The sequence below is a fragment of the Dromiciops gliroides genome, chromosome 6 (genome assembly GCF_019393635.1).
Source record: "Dromiciops gliroides isolate mDroGli1 chromosome 6, mDroGli1.pri, whole genome shotgun sequence".
NCBI classification, from domain to species: Eukaryota; Metazoa; Chordata; class Mammalia; order Microbiotheria; family Microbiotheriidae; genus Dromiciops; species Dromiciops gliroides.
Genome location: NC_057866.1, coordinates 84,652,908 through 84,672,807, shown reverse-complemented (window position 1 = coordinate 84,672,807; position 19,900 = coordinate 84,652,908). Strand labels below are relative to the sequence as shown.

The 19,900-nt window shown below is 38.4% G+C and overlaps 1 protein-coding gene across 1 annotated transcript in view; it reads right to left on the bottom strand.

Moving 5' to 3' along the window:
• The window catches only part of CLNK (cytokine dependent hematopoietic cell linker), a 216,025-nt gene that overhangs the window by 73,183 nt on the left and 122,942 nt on the right, over positions 1 to 19,900 (bottom strand). The window contains exons 10-12 of the mRNA XM_043972224.1: positions 19,151 to 19,292; positions 11,423 to 11,526; positions 4,009 to 4,054 (exon numbers count right to left, since the gene is read on the bottom strand). Of these exons, the coding sequence (XP_043828159.1) occupies positions 4,009 to 4,054; positions 11,423 to 11,526; positions 19,151 to 19,292 (292 nt within the window). The remainder of the gene's footprint in view (positions 1 to 4,008; positions 4,055 to 11,422; positions 11,527 to 19,150; positions 19,293 to 19,900) is intronic.

Sequence of the window (19,900 nt, the reverse complement as noted above, 5' to 3'; positions counted from 1 at the left end):
TCTCCTTGCTATGTGGTACTTGTTGCAATGTTAAAGGCTCATTGGACCCTTTGTTTTATTGTTACCTGATCTAGTTGATCCACCTAGTGGACTCTTAGGCTAAGGTAGGGACTATTGCTAATCAAAAGTTTGTATCTCTTTCAATGTCTAGTCCAATCCTATAGACACAGTTGGTACTTAATGCACTTTTGTTAAATGAATGAGGAGAGTGATGGCTTAGAACTTGTACTGTGTTTTTTTTTTTCATTGAATTAATAAGATGTTAATATTATAGAAGGTGCCCACTTAGCCCAGAAATAATATACAGGCAGTTTTTGAGAAAGTTCTAGGAGTGACAAAGACCTGATTTCAAATCCAGCTTCAGATACTTACTAGCTGTGTGACCCTGGGCAAGTCATTCATCTGTCTACTCTATGCCTCAGTTTCTTCACTTTTATAAAATGGGAATGATAATAGTCCCTGACTTCCAGGGTTGTGAGGATAAAAGGAGATCAGTATTTTCCATGTGCTTGACATTTTCCAGGAGAGCATGTATGACTACTTACAGAGCTACATAACTGCTACCTACTGCACTATGTAATATGCATTTTTCTTTTGTAGATTATTATGTTTAAACTTTCAGTGAAATTTTGAACAAAACTCTCAATAAATAGAAGTACTGTGGGGTAGCAGAAAGAGAACAGGACTGAGAGTCAAGAGCTCTATATTCTAGAACTGGCTTTTCTACTAATTAATAAACATAATGTTCCAAGGTCCCTTTGGCTTTGGAATCCCACAATTCTCTGTTGAATCTATGACTATATGGCTATTTTTCATCCTAAGATCCTCTCTTAGTTTTTCTCTGCCAAGTCACCTGTACATGATTTCATCACTGTGTTTTCTTTGATGGGTCAGTGCATTTTCCCCCTTTTGAAAATCCATTCTTTTGTCAGACATTCTTGTCATCACAAAGGAAATTGGTTTTAGTTTTATGTTTTTGTTAACACCCAGGCCTAGAAGAGAAATAACATTTAGCTTTGTTTTTTCCCATCAGGGTCAGTGTCTTGTATCAGGGATCATTGAGCACTAGTGATATTCCTTTCTGGAAATGAAGCTATCTGTTCTTATCTTAGGGATTAATCTTAGCTGATCAACAAATGCCACAGAATGGATACTTTCTGAAGGTGAATTTTCTATTCCATAAAATATGCACAAAGCTGATTTTTATGTGGTGTCCCATAAGTGAAGGCACAAGAAATTCTAAAAGTTGATACTTCCCAGATAATGTCAAAATATGATAATGAAAAAATAGCATGAAAAAGACACTAACATAAACCTAAGTGCTCAACTTGATGACAAATATCACTGCAAAAGTCTGCCATCAGTGAAATCCACCAATATGTTTTCTTTTCCCATGACATTTGGTGAGAATGAATAAATTATCTGAGAATGTATTTGCATCAAAAATATGGTATTTTGTAATGAGCGTATAAATCATCTTAGCATTTTCCAGGCATTGCGTATGATCCTATAAACGGGGAGTATTCTGATTAATTTTCGTTTCCCTCCTGCCTCATCTTTTTGATATCACCTTTCTATTCCTGGATCTTACTTGGAAATGGAGAAATTGCCTTTATAGAAGAGATGCAGCTTTGGGACAGCATTAAATTGAATCCTGACTCTAGCACTTAATAGACATGTGACTTTGGTCAACTCACTTTCCCTCTCTTAAATTCAGTTTATTCATTTGTAAAATGAAGGTCATCATACTTACATTCTGTGCTTTAAACCTTTGTTTTCAGGAATGAATAGGAGGTAGTGTGCTATAGGTGAAACTACACTGGTTCTAGAACCAGAAGATCAGGATTTAAATCTTCACTCTAACACATATTATCTTTGTTACCTTGGGCAAGTCATTTCTCTGGGCCTCAGCGTCTTCATCAGAAAAATAATTTAGAATACATGAACTACAAGGTACCTTCTACTGTGGGTTTCCCCGCAGTAACCTCTTCTCTTATCCCTCAGGCTTTCTTCTCTTATCCCTCTATATTATCTCAATTGGTGATCTCATCAGTTCTCAGGGATGCAATTATCAACTCGGCAGTTCTATTTATCCTCAGATCTATTTATCCAGCCCTAACCTCCTTCTTGACCACCCAATCTCACGTCTTCAAATGTGTATTGGATATCTGAAACTTGAAGTCCCAAAGAACTCTTTTTTAAGGGTTGTGACTTGCCCAGGGTCATACATCTAGTGTTGAGTATCTGAGGTCTGATTTGAACTCAGGTCTTCCTGAATCCAGAGCCAGTGCTTTATCCACTGCACCACCTAGCTGTCCCCAACCAAAGAACTCTTAAACTCAATCTACACAAGACTAGATCACCTTCCCTACTGCTGTCAAAGGCAGCACCATCTTTCTGGTCACCAAGACTCACAGTCTAGGTGTCAAGCTCATTTCTTCATGGTCAGTAACTGCTTACATCCTATCCATTGCCAAGTCTTGTTGTTTTTACTTTATGACATCTCTTATATATCACCTCATCCCTATCACATCACATCTGAATTTTTTCAGAAACATTCTGGTTCATCTCCCTACCTAAAGGGCCTTCCCAGGCCAGTTCATCCTCTAGCTACCAAAGTAATCTTCCTAAAGCCAAATCTGACCTTGTTATTTTGCTGCCCACCCCACCTCACCCTCAAGCAATAAATTCCAGTCACTCCCCTATTATCTCCAGAATCAAAAATATATAATCCTTGGTTTGGCTTTTAAAGCTCTTTATAACCTGCTCCTCCCCACCTTTGTGGTCCTTTGAGACTTTACTCCCCCCTTCATGTGTTCTATAATCCTGTGACACCTGCCATCTTGCAGTTCTTTTCTTTTCTTTTTTTTTTTTGGCAGGGCAATGGGGGTTAAGTGACTTGCCCAGGGTCACACAACTAGTAAGTGTCAAGTGTCTGAGGCTGGATTTGAACTCAGGTCCTCCTGAATCCAGGGCCAGTGCTTTATCCACTGCGCCACCTAGCTGCCCCTATCATCTTGCAGTTCTTTAAAGATGACTTTTCAGTTCCTGAGCCTGTGTCTTTTTCCTGACTGTCTCCTGTACCTGAAGCGACCTCCATCTTCATCTTTGCCACCTTCTTTCCCAGGCTTCCTTTAAGACAACTCAGATTCTACCTTCGGCAATAGGTATTTCCTGGTTCCGCTTAAAGCTAGGGCCTACTCTCTGAGCTCACCTCAAATGCATCCGGAATATATATTGTATGTACATGACTATTTGCACGTTATCGCCCCAACCCCCATCAGAATGGGAGTTCTGAGAGGATAGGGTCTGCTTTTGTTTTCCTTTGTCTCTGCACTAGTTAGTACAGTGCCTGGTATGTAAAACAATACCTAATAAATGCTTGTCTTAAACCTTAAGGCACTAGATGCATACTTGTTATTTTTTTCTTACTTTTATGGGATGCTTTCTATCTTAGTGCCCATGAGACAAAGAGAAGCTTAGAGAGAGTATCTAGGCACTTTGTTTTGGATAAAGTTGTTACTAGGTAATTAATAGAGAAGACACTCCCCCCACCCCCTTCCCGCCTTCTCCCCTTCTTTCTTTCTTTCTTTCTTTCTTTCTTTCTTTCTTTCTTTCTTTCTTTCTTTCTTTCTTTCTTTCTTTCTTTCTTTCTTTCTTTCTTTCTTTCTTTCTTTCTTTCTTTCTTTCTTTCCTTCTTTCTTTCTTTCTTTCTTTCTTTCTTTCTTTCTTTCTTTCTTTCTTTCTTTCTTTCTTTCTTTCTTTCTTTCTTTCTTTCTTTCTTTCTTTCTTTCTTTCTTTCTTTCTTTCTTTCTTTCTTTCTTTCTTTCTTTGCGGGGCAATGGGGGTTAAGTGATTTGCCCAGGGTCACACAGCTAGTGTCACCTAGCTGCCCCCTCCCCTTGTTTCTGCAAGAGATGGGAACAAAAACATCACCTCCAGGAACAAAATTCAAATGAACAGAGGCATGACAAGGTTAGGTTTCATTTCTATACCATAAATATTTACCTTTAAGATGTAGATCTCTGATCTCTGCTAATATCTGCATTCCCTCCTGTAAAACACACCATGGAACAATTAGAATTGATCTGGACTACAGAGTTAAGAATAGAAGTCAATCAACAGATTAAGTGCTACTGTGCACCAGGCAACAGGCCAGGCAATGGGCATCCAAAGACAAAACAGAGATAACCCTCGCCCTTCATGAGTTTACATTCTATCACAGAAAACAGCACAAAGACACCAAACATTCTATTCTTAAGAAAATGAAGAGTAAAAAAAAAAAAAGAAAATGAAGAGTAACTAAAATTGACATAATCCATGTGCTTTAGGCATGAATCTGCTGGAAAATAATCCTGAACTCAGAGTAGGCATGCAGTGAATATGTGTAGTGACTATGGCAGTAATAATGGTAGTTGTAATGATTATGGTGATGGTGATTGTGATACTAATGAGAGCATGTTGTTTAAAGCTACAGTCCAAAGTAAAATTATTAGTACCTTATAGCTATCATGCCTAGCTAAGGTGGTCTTCCCCAAATAAAGTCTTCCTCCAATGGCTCCTTATGGCATAGGGGTCGTCCTGGCATCTCAAAGGCTAAACCAGAATAATGCTGACATCTCTTGCCAAGCTTCATGTATTAGTCCAGTGATAGATGGTCTGCTTTTCAAGTACCATTTTCTCAATTTAGTTAAGTATAGAGTTCATCTCCAGAAAATTGGCAACAAGCTGATAGATTTTTTTTTCCCATAGCAAATAATGAAAAACATTTATGAAGCTATGGAAGTATCTACATCAGTGGAAGAAGTATTTATACTTGTGGACTTAGGGATCAAAGGTTAATAAGATTTAGAGTTACTATAGTAATCTAGTATATGATAAACCCAAAGATCCACGCTTTTAGAACAAAAACTCATTATTTGACAAAAACTGCTGGAAAAAAACTGGAAAACAGTATGGCAGAAACTAGGTATAGATCAACATCTCATACCATATACTAAAATAAAGTAAAAATGGATACATGATTTACTCATAAAAGATGATACTATAAGCAAATTAAGAGAGTATGGAATTGTTTATGTGTTAGATTTATGGGCAGAGGAAGAATTTAGGACCAAAGAAGATAAAGAGAGTAAAACAAAATGTAAAATAGATCATTTTGATTTATGTAAAATTTAAAAAGTTTTTGCACAAGCAAAACTAATGTAACCAAGATTACACGGGAAGCAGAAAACTGGGAAAGAATTTTTGGAACAAATATCTCTGATAAAAGCCTCATTTTTCAATTATATAGAGAAATGAATCAAATTTGTAAAAATATAAGTCATTGCCCAATTGATAAATGGTCAAAGGATATGAATAGGCAGTTTTTAGATAAAGAAATCAAAGTTATCTATAATAATATGAAAAAATGCTCTAGATCACTACTTATTAGAGAAATGCAAATTAAAACAACTCTGAGGTATCACCTCACACCTATCAGAGTGGCAAATATTAAAAAATGGAAAATATTGGATGTTGGAAGGGATGTGGAAAAACTGAGATGATAATCCACTGTTGTTGGAATTGTGAAAAGATCAAATCATTCTGGAAAGCAATTTGGAACTATGCCCAAAGGGCTATAGAATTGTGCATACCCTTTGATCCAGTAATACCACTGCTAGGTGTATATCCCAAAGATATCCTCCCAAAAGAGAAAAAAGACTTATTTGTACAAAAATATTTATAGCAGCTCTTTTTGTGGTGCCTAAGAATTGGAAATCAAAGGAATGCCCATTAATTGGGGAATGACTAAACAAGCTGTGGTATATGATGGTGATAGAATATTATTGTGCTATAACGAATGGCAAGTAGGATGATTTCAGAAAGGCCTGAAAAGACTTGTATGAACTGATGCATAGTGAAGTGAGCAGAAGCAAGAGAACATTATAAACAGAGACAGCAATATTGTTTGATGAAGAACTGTGAGTGATCTGACTATTCATAACAATACAATGATCCAAGACAATCCCAAAGGACTATTGATGAAACTTACTATCCACCTCCAAAAAAAGAAGTGATATTGATGGAACACAGACTGAAACATGCTATTTTCACTTTCTTTCATTTATTTAAGATTTTTTTATACAAAGTGACTAATGTAGTAATGTTTTACATAATCATACATGTATGACCCAAATCTGATTGCTTGCCACCTAAGGAGAGGGAGAGGGGAGGGAGGGAAGGAGGAATAAAAATGGAATCCAAAACTCTAAATAAAAATGTTTATTACTTAAATAACTAAATAAATTAATTTTAAAAATTAAAAATAATATTTAGAATTGGAAGGAACATTAGAAAGTATATAATCCATTTATGTCTTTTTTCTTTCTTTCTTTTTTTGGTGGGGAAATGAGGGTTAAGTGACTTGCCCAGGGTCACACAGACAGTAAGTGCCAAGTGTCTGAGGCCGGATTTGAACTCAGGTCCTCCTGAATCCAGGGCCGGTGCTTTATCCACTGCACCACCTAGCTGCCCCCTCATTTAATTTTATAGATAAAGAAATTGAAGCCCAGAGAAATTTAATAATTTGTCAAAAGTCAGAGAGGCAGAGTAAACGGTAGGTCCAGAAATCAAGCCTTTTGATGTATTGGGGATACAGAGGGTACACAAGTAGGAGGCCCCATGCTTGTTGCGATGTCTAAGTGTCCCTAAAAGCTCATCATTCAAAGCCCTCTAAAGCTGCCTAACATGACAGAGGAAAAGAATGTAAGATTTTTTAGGGCAAACTTTTTGTCTTTATAACCTCTCCCTGTGCCTGGCACATCAACACGTTTGTTAAATTGAAAGAAACTTAGACCTTGGAAATATCTAGCACATGTATGAGAAATATCATGGTAGTGTGGCAGAATTCCGGACCTGGAGTCAGGAAGACGTGGCATACTTCTTTGACACATACTGGCACTTGTGTCTAGATCACACAGGTGCAAGACGATGGATGCAAAACAATTTAGCCTCTAGGATCTTCAGTTCCTCATCTGTAAAATGGGGATAGTCCTATCCAGAGCATCAACCTCTCGAGGTTATTGTGAACCTCAAATGACATAACATTTATAAAGTACTTTTCAGACTTGAAAGTGGTATCTAAATATTGACAATTAAAATAACAACTTTTGATAGTCAGTGGATATCATGTAAAATTTAGAAATCAAACAATTCAAGAGTAATGAGAGGAGGCAGCTAGGTGGCACAGTGGATAAAGTACTGGCCTTGGATTCAGGAGGACCTGAGTTCAAATCCAGCCTCAGACACTTGACTAGCTGTGTGACCCTGGGCAAGTCACTTAACCCTCATTGCCCTCCAAAAAAAAAAAAGAGTAATGAGAGGATCATTCTGATTCACTGTGAGGCTTACTTTTAGGGCCTCTTTCCTGACTTGGTTGCTCCTGAGATGACGCTGAACTGCTGCCAACATCATGGCAGCAGGGTTATTAGTTAATATTCTAGCACCCAAGTATCTTACAGGATATTGAACAGTTGTGCCAAAATGTAAATTGATGGGGTCAGTTCAGAAAGGAGAACTGACAAGGTGGGCAATTTTGAAGGTAATATGTAGAATTTCTTACATATATATGTGTATATATGTATCTAACTATATGTACCTGTATATAACTGTATATATATAACTGTAACTATATAACTATAACTATAACTATAACTATAACTATAACTATAACTATAACTATAACTATAACTATAACTATAACTATAACTATAACTATAACTATAACTATAACTATAACTATAACTATATATAAAGAGCAAGTGGTACAAAATGGAAACTTATGGCTTTAAATAGAATCTTATTTTTGTGCTCTGCCATGTGTATGGAAATATCTTCTCTATTTTGCATTTCATTTCAAAAATTTTAAAATGGGAAAGAAATAATTTTTTTAAATAGAAAAAAATTATTCTGAAAGAAATATTAAGCAGGATACATTGGAATGAGGAGAGATTAAAATTAGAAAGATATATTAGGAAGCTATCTCAATAGTTTAGTAATGAAAGTCTTGAAATTATGAGAACCAGTGGCACCTAGAAATAATAAAAATTGAAAAAAATTGATTGAGTTGATATTACTGAGACAAACAGAAATGAAAAAAAAATATTCTAGAGATAATTCTACAACTTAAAGGGCATAAGGGAATTCCTGTCTCAGAAGCCCCAGGACCAAGATTCATTGATGAATATAATACAGGGGAGCTAGGTAGTGCAGTGGATAAAGCACCGGCCCTGGATTCAGGAGTACCTGAGTTCAAATCTGGCCTCAGACACTTGATACTTACTAGCTGTGTGACCCTGGGCACGTCACTTAATCCCCATTGCCCCACAAAAAAAAAGAATTAAAAAGAAAATAATACAAATTTATTTCAAGCCAATTTAACATCTCAAACACACACACACACACACACACACACACACACACATTACTCATTTTGCTCTGGGCACAGAAATCAAATCAACGCTATCACTGCTTTTGGAAGTGGGTCTATCATTTGCCTTTGCCTCGTGGATCAACTCTCCATGCTTGTGATTCTCCAGGCCAAAGCTCCCTTTTCTGGTTACCACTCCACTATATGTGTTGTCTCCCTACATTAGAATACAAGATCCTTGAAGGCAAATGCTACAGATCCAGGTTTGATTTATTGTTTTGTTGATGGTCTAGACTTGAGAAGGTGATGGAGAAAATGTCAATAGTGAAGATTAAATTTAAAAGTGTGTCATGCATTTCGGGAGATCCAGTTGTTAAAGATTTACCATTCCAGCACTGATGACATTGTCTATATTTTGACAGGCCCTGGAATACTATGGAGGATCCTAAATGAAATCCATAATCACTTAAAAGAGTTCAGACTAATAATTCACATGAGGAAAAATGTTGGATTAAAAAAATCTTATCACCTATTGTATGATATATGGTTAAAAAGATAGCTTACTGAACTGATCCAATAATACATAAAGATGGACAGTGACTTTGGCACAGAATTGAACCAGAGGATGAGAGTGAGATTAATGGCATTAGGGAAACTGTGGCATTTTAATTGACTCCAGGATTCTCTCTGAAACAATGACACATATTTTCTTTTTTAAAATTATGAATTTAATGAACAACAAAATAAGGTAATCATTTTCATATACAGAAAGATATATTAACATAAGATAGAACTAAAGATGAGGGCCATACTTGAAACCAATAACCAATATGTTCAATATCAAGATTCTACAAGTGATCCTTTGTATCTGTCAGTTACAGGGCCCTACAATCTCTGAAAAATAAAAAATGTGGTTGTGGGTGTCCTGAAGGGTAATGGAGGGGTATATGATGAGAATAAATAGGCCAGAGGCTAATATAAATGTTGATTTGAACATAAGAGGGCATGTAAAATATATCATCAGGAGACATGTGATCAGTAAGAGAGGTGGATCTTTAATGTACAAATGTAAGAGCGAGACAGACAGACAGACAGAGACAGAGACAGACAGTGCACAGCGATGATGTTCAGTTGGTTTCAGTTGTGTCTGACTCTTCATTCCCCTATTTGGAATTTTCTTGGAAAAGATACTGGAGTGGTTTGCCATTTCCTTCTCCAGCTCATTTTCCAGATGAGAAACTCAGAAAAACAGGGTTAAGTGGCTTGCTCAGGGTCACACAGTTAGTAAGTGTCTGAATATGGATCTGAACTCATGAAGATGAGTTCCTGATTCCAAGCCCAGTGCTCAAAATTGCACGAGCTGGCTGCCCCATTGCATAGTATCTGAAACATTAAATAAGTGCCCAATAATACTCGTTGATTAATTGATATATGTCCTCTTTGCTACATTGGTCCTTATAAAATTATTTAAACTATTGCTGTTTTATATTTCTTCACTTACATTCTCCAATGTATACTTCCTTATTCTCCTTTCCTAGATCATAATCTCTTGTAACAAAGCATAAAAAAAGGATGAGGCAGGAATACAAATGCCAAAATGAGATAATCACTGTGCCATCAAAGAGTTTACATTCTAATTGGACATGTTTGTACATACATGCAGAAATATGGATCAGGGAAGGGATTTTCAATAGGTGTTCAATTGTCACATTGCTCCTTTCTAGTAGCCATGGAAGCAGTGACTGGTTATTGTTCCCTAAGCAAGTGCAAAAGTTAGAAAAGTGTGTGTGTGTGTGTTGGGGAGGTGGGAGAGATCTGGCTGGAGTGGGAGGGGTCAGCACACACACATACATACTATTTGATCTGAGGCAATGTGGCATGGTAGATAGAGTTCGCACCTTGGAGTCATGAAGACCTGGGTTCATAACCTACCTCTAACATTTACTTCCATGTGATCACATTGACCACTGTGGATGAAGCCTTCTTGATCCCTTTGCTAGTGCCTTCCTTTTCAAACTAATATGTACTCAACTACTTTGTATTTCTTCTCTTTTTTCCCCCCAAGGACTTATATAGTCCTTGTTGTCTTCTGTGTTAGAATGCATGCTCTTCAAAATTAGAGATCATTTTATTCCGTATCCATATCCCCTGCACATAGCACAGTGTCTGGAACATAGTAGGCACTTAATAAATACTTGTTGATAGACACTTTTTAATTGATCATTAAATTTACCTCAAGTAATTCTATATGATTTGTTTCCTAAATCACAGGTTGTGATCTTTGTTGACAGGTGCTCCCCCCTGACAAAATCATGTATCCTTTGCGTATTTGCATATGTTGTTAATACAAAAAATTCTGCTTTTTATAGCGCATTATTTTATTTTGTAATATGACCCATGTATTATGGGGGGAGTATGAAACCCCTGGTAGGTAGTAAGAAAGAGGGACACAATTTTTTATTCTTATCTAGGGTACACGGATACCTTGGTTACATCTTGCTTTGGACCAAAAATAGCTTCATCACTTGTCTGGACTTGGTTCCAAAAAGCTTTTGATTTGTTCTAAAAATCAATCTGCCTTCAAAGGATAAAAATTATCTACCGATGAAAGACTAAAAGAAATGTGCTGCAGATGCTGAATTATTCTCCACACAGTTACTCACCCCACCCTATCCTCTTCCAGCTCCCCTTTATATATTTCCTTTCCTTCTGGAGAACAGAGACTTTCTCATTTGCTTTGTATCCCTAGCACTTAACACAGTACCTGGAACACAGTAAGTGCTTAATACATATTCTATCTGATCTATCTGCCCTATCTTCTGGACATTAGGTTTCTATTAATTCTTCCTAAGCTTACAATAGCTTACTTGGTTTCCCCATTAACCTGTCACTAGTCTATTCAACCCCCCAAGTCCCTTTCACATGAACTGTGGTCAGGTAAAGTTCCTCCCATCCTATGCTTAAATTTCACCTTATTAGAAATTTAAGAATGGTCACATGACTTTTACTTACTTCAGATCTCATCTGGTAATTCCAAGGCTGTTGTTGCTTCATGGAGACAGTCTTGGTTTCTGTAGAAATATGAGGGTTCATCATTTCTTGGAAATAGCGTGTATCTGTGAGACAAGAAAAGAAAAACTCAACCTCTTAATTTGCTCACCTTCCAAAAATCAAGGAGCAGTTATTATTGTTGTTATTATTACCGTCATCATTATCCTAATAGGTTGCACTTATATAGTGCTTTGAGCAAATAAAACATATTTTTCACACTTGAGACTGTGTGTTTTATGATTCATAGACACACCAGCAAAACACTGATATTAGAAAGATACATTTTTGTCTCTGGAAGCAGACTGGGAAGCTTGAAAGTATTTCACAATTAGTTTCCCACTTGCAATCCAGCTTGTTCTGCTATTATTTTTTTATCCTTGAGCCTGGACATTGGTCATCTGCTGGGATTTGAACTTCTGCCTTCTGCCTCAATACCTAGCCCTTTTTTCTATGACATTGGCAATTAGCCTTTCAACTCACTCTTACAAAGTACAAACATGGCGGCTCTCTTCCACGGGGGTTGTTTTCACAGCCTCACTGTGAGCAACACAAGGTTTGAAAATGATTGCCCTACAAGTGAAAATTATATGACCATATGTTTCTATTCATTTGAGGCTTTCAGCCTTCATGGTAACATGTAACTTGATCTCAAAATGAGTGTAGCCCAAAATGTGACATGGAGGGCATTAGAATACATACAGTAACAAAAACTACATAGAAAAGTAGCTTTCATGATCCAGTGTGGTACACCCTCTCTAGCTGCCCACCTTGCCTGGGATCTATGGTTAAAGATGCTCAGCAATTCATCTGGTTGAAGAAACAACCTGTATCTTCTTCAATAGCATCATAAGAAGCCATGGAGGACTCTGGTAGTTGGGGACTATTTGTTTGGGATGTTGTTGGCTCTTTGAAGCTGGCTTATGTAGAGGCTAGGTCTGGCTTGTTTGAAGCCTAGTGACCCATGGTGTTAAATTGTTCAGTTTGGTTTGAATTATATAAGGATATAGGTGGGTTTTTCCTTTATAGAAACATTACATATTCTTCTCCCTTTGATAAGGGCTTTACACCAGTCTAGAGTAGAGATCTGGGGCAGTCAGAAATAGACAGAACAACTTCCCTGCTGATCTGGGGACCAGGTGGTCTTTCGGTACAGTGGGGAGAGCCCCCTCCTCTTTTAAGAAAATCCCATGAGACAAACCTCTTGGCCAGTGTGTTCCCCACTGTGGGGTGGTGGATCTTCTAATGATAATTACAGGTATCAAGTATTCTAAGCAAAGGGGAAAAGAATTGATTCCATTCAAGAAATATTTAGTAAGTACTTACTATGATGCAAAAGGCACTGTGATAAGTGTAGGGAAAATAAAGGTAAAAGAAATTTAGGACTTGTCCTGAAGAGGAATGAATTCTACTGGAGATTAAATCATTTAAATGGAGAAACAATAAAAAAGTAATTTCAGGAGACTGAGAAGACTCACATGGGGTAGAGGTTAGTGTAATAGTCCAGGAGAGAAGTGAAAAAAGGCCTGATATAAAATAATGATTTCTTGAGATGGGAGAGGTCAGATGTAGGAGATGTTGTGGAGATAGAATGAATAAGACTTAGATTTTATTATTATTATTTTTTTTTTGTAAAGGGACAGTGAAATAGCTTCAGAGACAGCTAGAGAAGTGAGCTTATATGGACAGAAGAGGGGCAACTTGGTGGTACTAGATAAAGCACTGGACCTGGAGTCAAGAAGACTCATCTTCCTGAGTTCAAATCAAGCCTCAGGTACTTACTAGCTATGTGACCTTGGGCAAAGTCACTTTAGCCTGCTTGCCTCAGTTTCCTCATATGTAAAATGAGCTGGAGAAGGAAATGGCAAACCACTCCAGTATTTCTGCCAAGAACCCCAAATGGGATCATGAAGGGCTGGACATGACTGGAACCATTGAACAGAAAAAACAGAGACAGATGACTTAATATCTATTCTAAGTACAGATCTGGCAAGGTCCTTGGTGAGTCATTACTTGTTCTCAGGATCATTTGTAAATGCACAAATGGATCTATGAGTTTGTTGATTTAAATGTTCCCTCCTTTGGTGGAGATCACAACTCATCCATGCCTTCCCATTCTATGGGACTCTTGTCTATAGCCTTCCAGGAGTTCACCATGAGGGTCCACCCAACTGGCTGAGGTCAGGGGAGCATTCCTTGCTTTCTCCTAACATCCCAAGGATATCATGGATCACATGGATTGTCAAGGCTTCATCCTTGGCCCTCTCTTCATGGCAAGATGATATTCTCTTCTCATATGTGATGAGGAGGGAAGGGAAAAGGATCAAGCATTTTGTTTTTTAGTGAGGCAATTGGGGTTAAGTGACTTGCCCAGGGTCACACAGCTAGTAAGTGTTAAGTGTCTGAAGCTGGATTTGAACTCAGGTACTCCTGACTCCAGGGCCGGTGCTCTATCCACTTCACCACCTAGCTGCCCGTAGGATCAAGCATTTCTTAAGCACCTATGAAATGTGCCAGGCACTATGCTAAGTGCCTTGCAAATATTTCACTTGATCTTCAAAACAATCCTGGGAAGTAGGTGCTACTAGGATCCCTGTTTTAGAGTTGAGGAAAATGAGGCAGACTGAGGTTTAAGTGACTTGCTCAGGGTCATATACTATTTAACATCTGAGGTCAGGTTTGAATTCAGGTCTTTCTGACTATTGGCTCAGTGCTCTATCCATTGTGTTAGCTCACTGCCTAATATGGGGATATAATACTTTTACTATTTACTTCACTCCATTAATAGGTTCATGTGTAGCCAAGTGGTGCAGTGGATCTCTGTCCACTGGGCCTGGAGTCAGGAAGCCCTGAGTTCAAATCCGGCATAGACACTTACTAGCTGTGTGACCCTAGGCAAGTCACTTAACTCTGTTTGCTTCAGTTTCCTTATTTTTTTGGGGGGGGCAAAGAGGGTTAAGTGACTTGCCCAGGGTCACACAGCTAGTGTCAAGTGTCTGAGGTCAGATTTGAACTCAGGTCCTCCTGAATCCAGGGCCAGCCCTTTATCCACTGTGCCACCTAGCTGCCCCTAGTTTCCTCATTTGTAAAATGAACTGGAAAGAGAAATGGAAAACCACTTTTAGCCAAGAAAACCCCAAATGGGGCAATGAAGAGTTGGACACAATTGAAAAACAACAACAATTATGAGTTTCAAACTGTGCGAAACATTCTTTGTCCACTGGGATGCCCTATTAATATAACTTATTTTAATTTTGTATATAAGTCCATAGCACACTTGATAGAGAGTAGGGATCTCTGGGTTCTGGCCCCAGTTCTGTTCATAACTGAATATGTCTACATGGGTAAATCGCTTCATTTCTCTGGGCCTCAGTTTCCTTATCTGCAAGAGGATGGGGCCAGAGATTAAGAAATCTTCCTGTCTCTGTGTCTTTACACAGCGTGACTCTCATGCCTGGAAGGCTCTCCCTTCTTATTCCTTTAAGACTTAGCTCAAACAACACCTTCTCCAAGAAGATTTTCCTGTCTCTTGTCTCTGTTAAAGTCTTCCATTTACTCCTGTGTAATACTATTTATGTGACCTTTAACTCCCCTATTCGAATGTAAGTTCCTTAAGGGCAGGACCCATTTATTTTTTCTTTATATCTCCAGCACTAAGTACAGTGTCTGGTTCAACCCAGGTCTTTCCTAAATGCTTACTGACTACTGACTGTCTACCCTGTGAAATCTAAGGACTCTTTGGTTCTAAATCCCAGGACCTTACCTAGACTGGCTGATTTGGAGGGAGCCTCAGACCTTACCTCAGTCTACTTATTTGTAATATAAAAGACAGTAAAACTGGTACATGTCCTTCCCTTGGGAAGTTTGTGGCTGACAACTCTAATGTTTGTGAAATGATTAGAACCCTTCAGGAGGAAGGCAGGGTGTCTGTTAATGTGTCAAATATCACAGAGTGGCTCTGGGGCTACAGATTAATGAGCAGGTGGGTAGAGGCAGCATTTACATAATTCCCATCTTCAAAGAATTCCAAGCCCCTTGTGGACATTTTTCAGAGGTTCATTATCTCAGTAACCACAACAGGTGTTATGTACCTGTGTTGTCTAAATCTGGCCTATATATGGGCATATTGTTTTAATCAGTGGTATAAGAGAGGCATTTGGGTGTCATGGAAAAACTGCTGGGTTAGACAGGGGACTGGTATTTATATTCTAGTGCAACCTAGCCTTTTTAGATCTAACATTCTATGATCTCCTGTGCAGAGCCCTGTGCTTAGATGGTGGGGAGTGGGGAGGAGATGTAAAAAGATAAATGAGACAGTCTCTACCCTCTAGGTGGAGGAGATGAGCCACCTACACAGATAAATAGAATACAAATTCAAACATAAGATCCTAATAGAGGTATAAAGTTCTATGAGATCATATGGGGAAGAATTTATTTAGACTCAAGGTGCTTTCTGCAAGAAATTGTATAGAGTTGAGAAGTTTTAAAATCATCACCTGAGGCTGCTTACATTGTCTTCTCAATTGGAGCAAAAATAATTTCCACTGGTAAGCAGGAAAATAAGATTTAATGGGGCATAATAGCTAGAAAAGTGCTGTCTTGAATTTTCCAACCAAATCTAGCAAATAAGTTCCAAGAATAATGCTTAGAAAATCTCTAAACCTTGGCCAGATAGCTTAGTTTGAAAGCCATTTGCTTCATTTTAAAAGGGGTCAGCTCTACTCTTTGGGTTTTTGACAAACTCCACTTTTATTTTGAAGACCCCCACATATAGGTCTGTTGCCAACTGTGTTTACTGGCTCTAGTGTGAAGATAAATGAACCCAGAGAAATGAGAGAACCCCCCTAGGGCTGCTGGGAGGCTTTGGCTACTTCTGATTGGGAATTGGGCCTGCTTCAGAGCCCTGCCATTTAAGCGATAGCCTGACAGCTGGAACTAAACTAAGGGGATCTCTAGAGCTCCCCTTTAAATGATACACCCTCAACCCTCTATTCACTTTGGTTGGTTGGTTGGTTGGTCTGTAAATGGGTAGCCCATTCCATTGTCTATGAATCAAGTGTAACCAACTGAAGAGAAAGTCTGGCTAATTGTAGTCATTTCCATCCCTCAAGGCACAGCTCAGGAACTGTTTTGGTCATGAAGCTTAGTAGAGCTCAAAATGATCTGTGCCTTCTCAAATTTTCCTAAAATACTTTGTCGATAACCCTCTTTTGCCCATGACATTCTACCTTGCCTAACATAGTGGATAGGATACAGGCTTTTAGGACATGAAGACCTGAGTTCAAATCCTGCCTCTGACAAATAGACTTCTTGACCCTGGTTAAGTTACTTAAACTTGCTGTGTCCCCAAACTATTCTCTAAGACTATAAGTTGCAAAACAAGTTCTGTTTTAGTAGAATGAGTTCTTTACCCAAATCTCCTTGCAGTGACCAAATCACAGGTCTGATTCAATCTCATTCCTATATCCCCATCATAAATTGTAAAATACTCAAGGGCAGGGGTTGTATCATTTTTCATTTCCATATAGTACTTAATAAATGCTTGTTGAAATGAATTCATTTTTACCATGGAAAAGAGAAAAGATCATATCTATGTGGCCTAGAAGCAGTAGGACCTGAGCTGACTTTATAGCTGGAGATGGAAAATCCCCAGGTGCCAACTTCTTTGGTGGCTCCCCATTGCCAACAGTCTGACATTCAGGGCCATCCACCATCTGGGATCAACCTACCCTTTGAGCCTTATCTTATCCTCCTCATCCTTTCTCTTCCTCCTCCACCTTCTTTGTCTCATCCCTTCCTTTCCTATCTTCATGCTTATGTTAGTTTCATGACTGTGATTGATTTTTTTGCCTAATCTATCTTTACTTTTTGGAATCATTCCCTTTCTTCAAGGTCCAAGGCAGGTGAACCTCTTCTGTGAAGTCATCCCTGGTCCCCCAGTTCAATCACTGTTCCCTCCCTCCTCACATTTCTCTTACCCTTTTGGTTGTAACTCTCCTTTGTACTTCCTCCTTAATTTATAGTCTAGTTAATTGTGTTCATGTCTTACCTAGACTCTAAATAGCTCGAGGACAGGGACGACATCAGATTTTATCTTTGCATGATTCCTAGGGCCTGGCACAGTGTCTCGCCCGTTATGTATGGTTTAACAAATGTTCCTTGTCTTGAACCAAATAAAATTCCTGATTTTTAAAGTACTTTGGTCTTTAAGTATCTGCAGAGCTGGATAAAGTCTGTTTCAATAAGACTCAGCAGGGAATCTTATGAAGGATGTGATCACTGTAAGTGACTCATTATAAGTTATTAGTTAGAAGATGCTGTTTTGAAATTGTTGCAAGGAGGAATTTAGTTGATTTATTTGTTTGTTTAATTTGTTTATTTTTTTTTATTTTTGTGGGGCAATGAGGGTTAAGTGACTTGCTCAGGATCACACAGCTAGTAAGTGTCAAGTGTCTGAGGCTGGATTTGAACTCAGGTCCTCCTGAACCCAGGGTCAGTACTTTATCCACTGCACCACCTAGCTGCCCCAGAAATTTAGTTTAAATGATTTCTAGAAACTGAGGTTACATCGACTTCAATGGGTCCATGATCTCATAGATGTGGCTATTCTCTACACCAGTAAAAGATCTCAACCCTTCATCTTGTACAATTCTTGCCCATATCTTCAGTAAATCCCACATTCCTTTCTCTTGTTATGTGTTCGACCCATCCACTTTTATAGTTCCACAGGTCCCTGCTGATGTCTTGACAATTATCATACAGAAATCATTGTTGTTAATACAAAGTGTCCTAAAAGTCTTAGTTCAAGTTACTTGGTTTCAAGATATCTGACTTTTAAAACTGCACTAAGACTTGTGGGACACTCCACATGTATTACTTAATACTAACACCAATTTTATAATTACTATTTTGTACATGCTTTAATCCTTGGGAACCTTGAAATTAAAAAAATGCTACTCTTATAGGGTGATTTTTAATAAGAACAAACATTATTATGAATAGGGTCAGGCACCAGATCTGTGATTACATTGGTGTAAGAAACATTCTCCACCTCCTCCATATCTGTTATGGACCAGACAAGGTCAATACCTTCTCTATGTCTTACAGTCCTAGAGCATTCCCTAGAGCACTGAAAAGGTGGGGCAGCTAGGTGGTACAGTGGATAGATTGCTGGACCTGAAAGTCAGGAAGATCTGAGTTCAAATGCAGCTTTAGACACACTAGTTGTGTGACCCTGGGCAAATCACCTAACCCTATTTGCTTCAGGTTCCTGATCTGTAAAATGAGATGGAGAAGGAAATGGCAAATAACTCCAGTATCTTTGCCAAGAAAAACCCAAATGGAGTCACAACTGAAACAACTGAACAAGATGATCACAAATGGTATAGATCAGAAATAGGATCTGAACCCGCAAAGCTAGCTTCCTGTCCACTACACTTCTGGGAGAGATGATAAGTGCATATATAAGAATAATGTAAAGGAAATGTCATTGGGACAAAGGAAAACCCATGACAATGCATTTTAGCAAAATTTGATAACGGAGAGATCATTTGCAGTTGTGGAAACCAGGGAAGCCTTGTTGGAAAAAGCAATCAAACTTTTCCTTTCAGACACAATAAGACTATGGATGATTGTTACACTGATTCCCCAAGTATTTCAGCATTTTCAATACCAAACTATGCCCCAAATTACCTGCATATTGTGACTCCTCTATAGGTCTGGCAGGTAAAATCTTCATTGACTGAAATCCTCCCATGGGAAAATTCTTGGGATCTTCATAGTCTTCCTCTTTACTGCCTTTCGCTCCATCAAACACTTTTGCAATGTTCCTGTCCTAAGCAGGAAGGAGCACCCAGAGAAGTTAGATGAAAGAGGGCATAATATGAATGAAGACAATAGCGGCAGAATCAACTTGGGAAGCAAAAATAGATCTCGGAGCCTGCCCAAAGCCAAGGCTTGGTTTCGAAGCCTGTCCTAGGGCAACAGAGGACAAATGATCCAAGGGTACACTAATGGGCTATAATTTAGAAGGTTTATTTTTGTAAGGCTCAACTGAAACTAAATATAGAGCATTAGTAATTTGACAGAGAGAAGGACTCTTTGATTGTATTTTGGTGTTCAGGATCTTCTATGTTCTCAAATTCATTCCCTTGCAACCCACTGCTGAGTTCCTTGAGTTCCCATCAATTTCCCAGTATTAATCCAATTTTCATGGCTACCTAGATGGAAAGCTTAGCCTTGGTTTATCAGGAGGTTCACTAATTATTCTGGAAATACTAAGGATCAGCTACCACAATATACTAGTGACCTACATGAAATATAATAAAAGCACTGAACACAATGTCAGAAGGCCTCACAAGTGAATTCATTCACTCCCTTGACCTGTAGTTTATCCATCCGAATGAGCTATAAAAGGGGTTCACTCTAGAGTCAGAGGAGCTG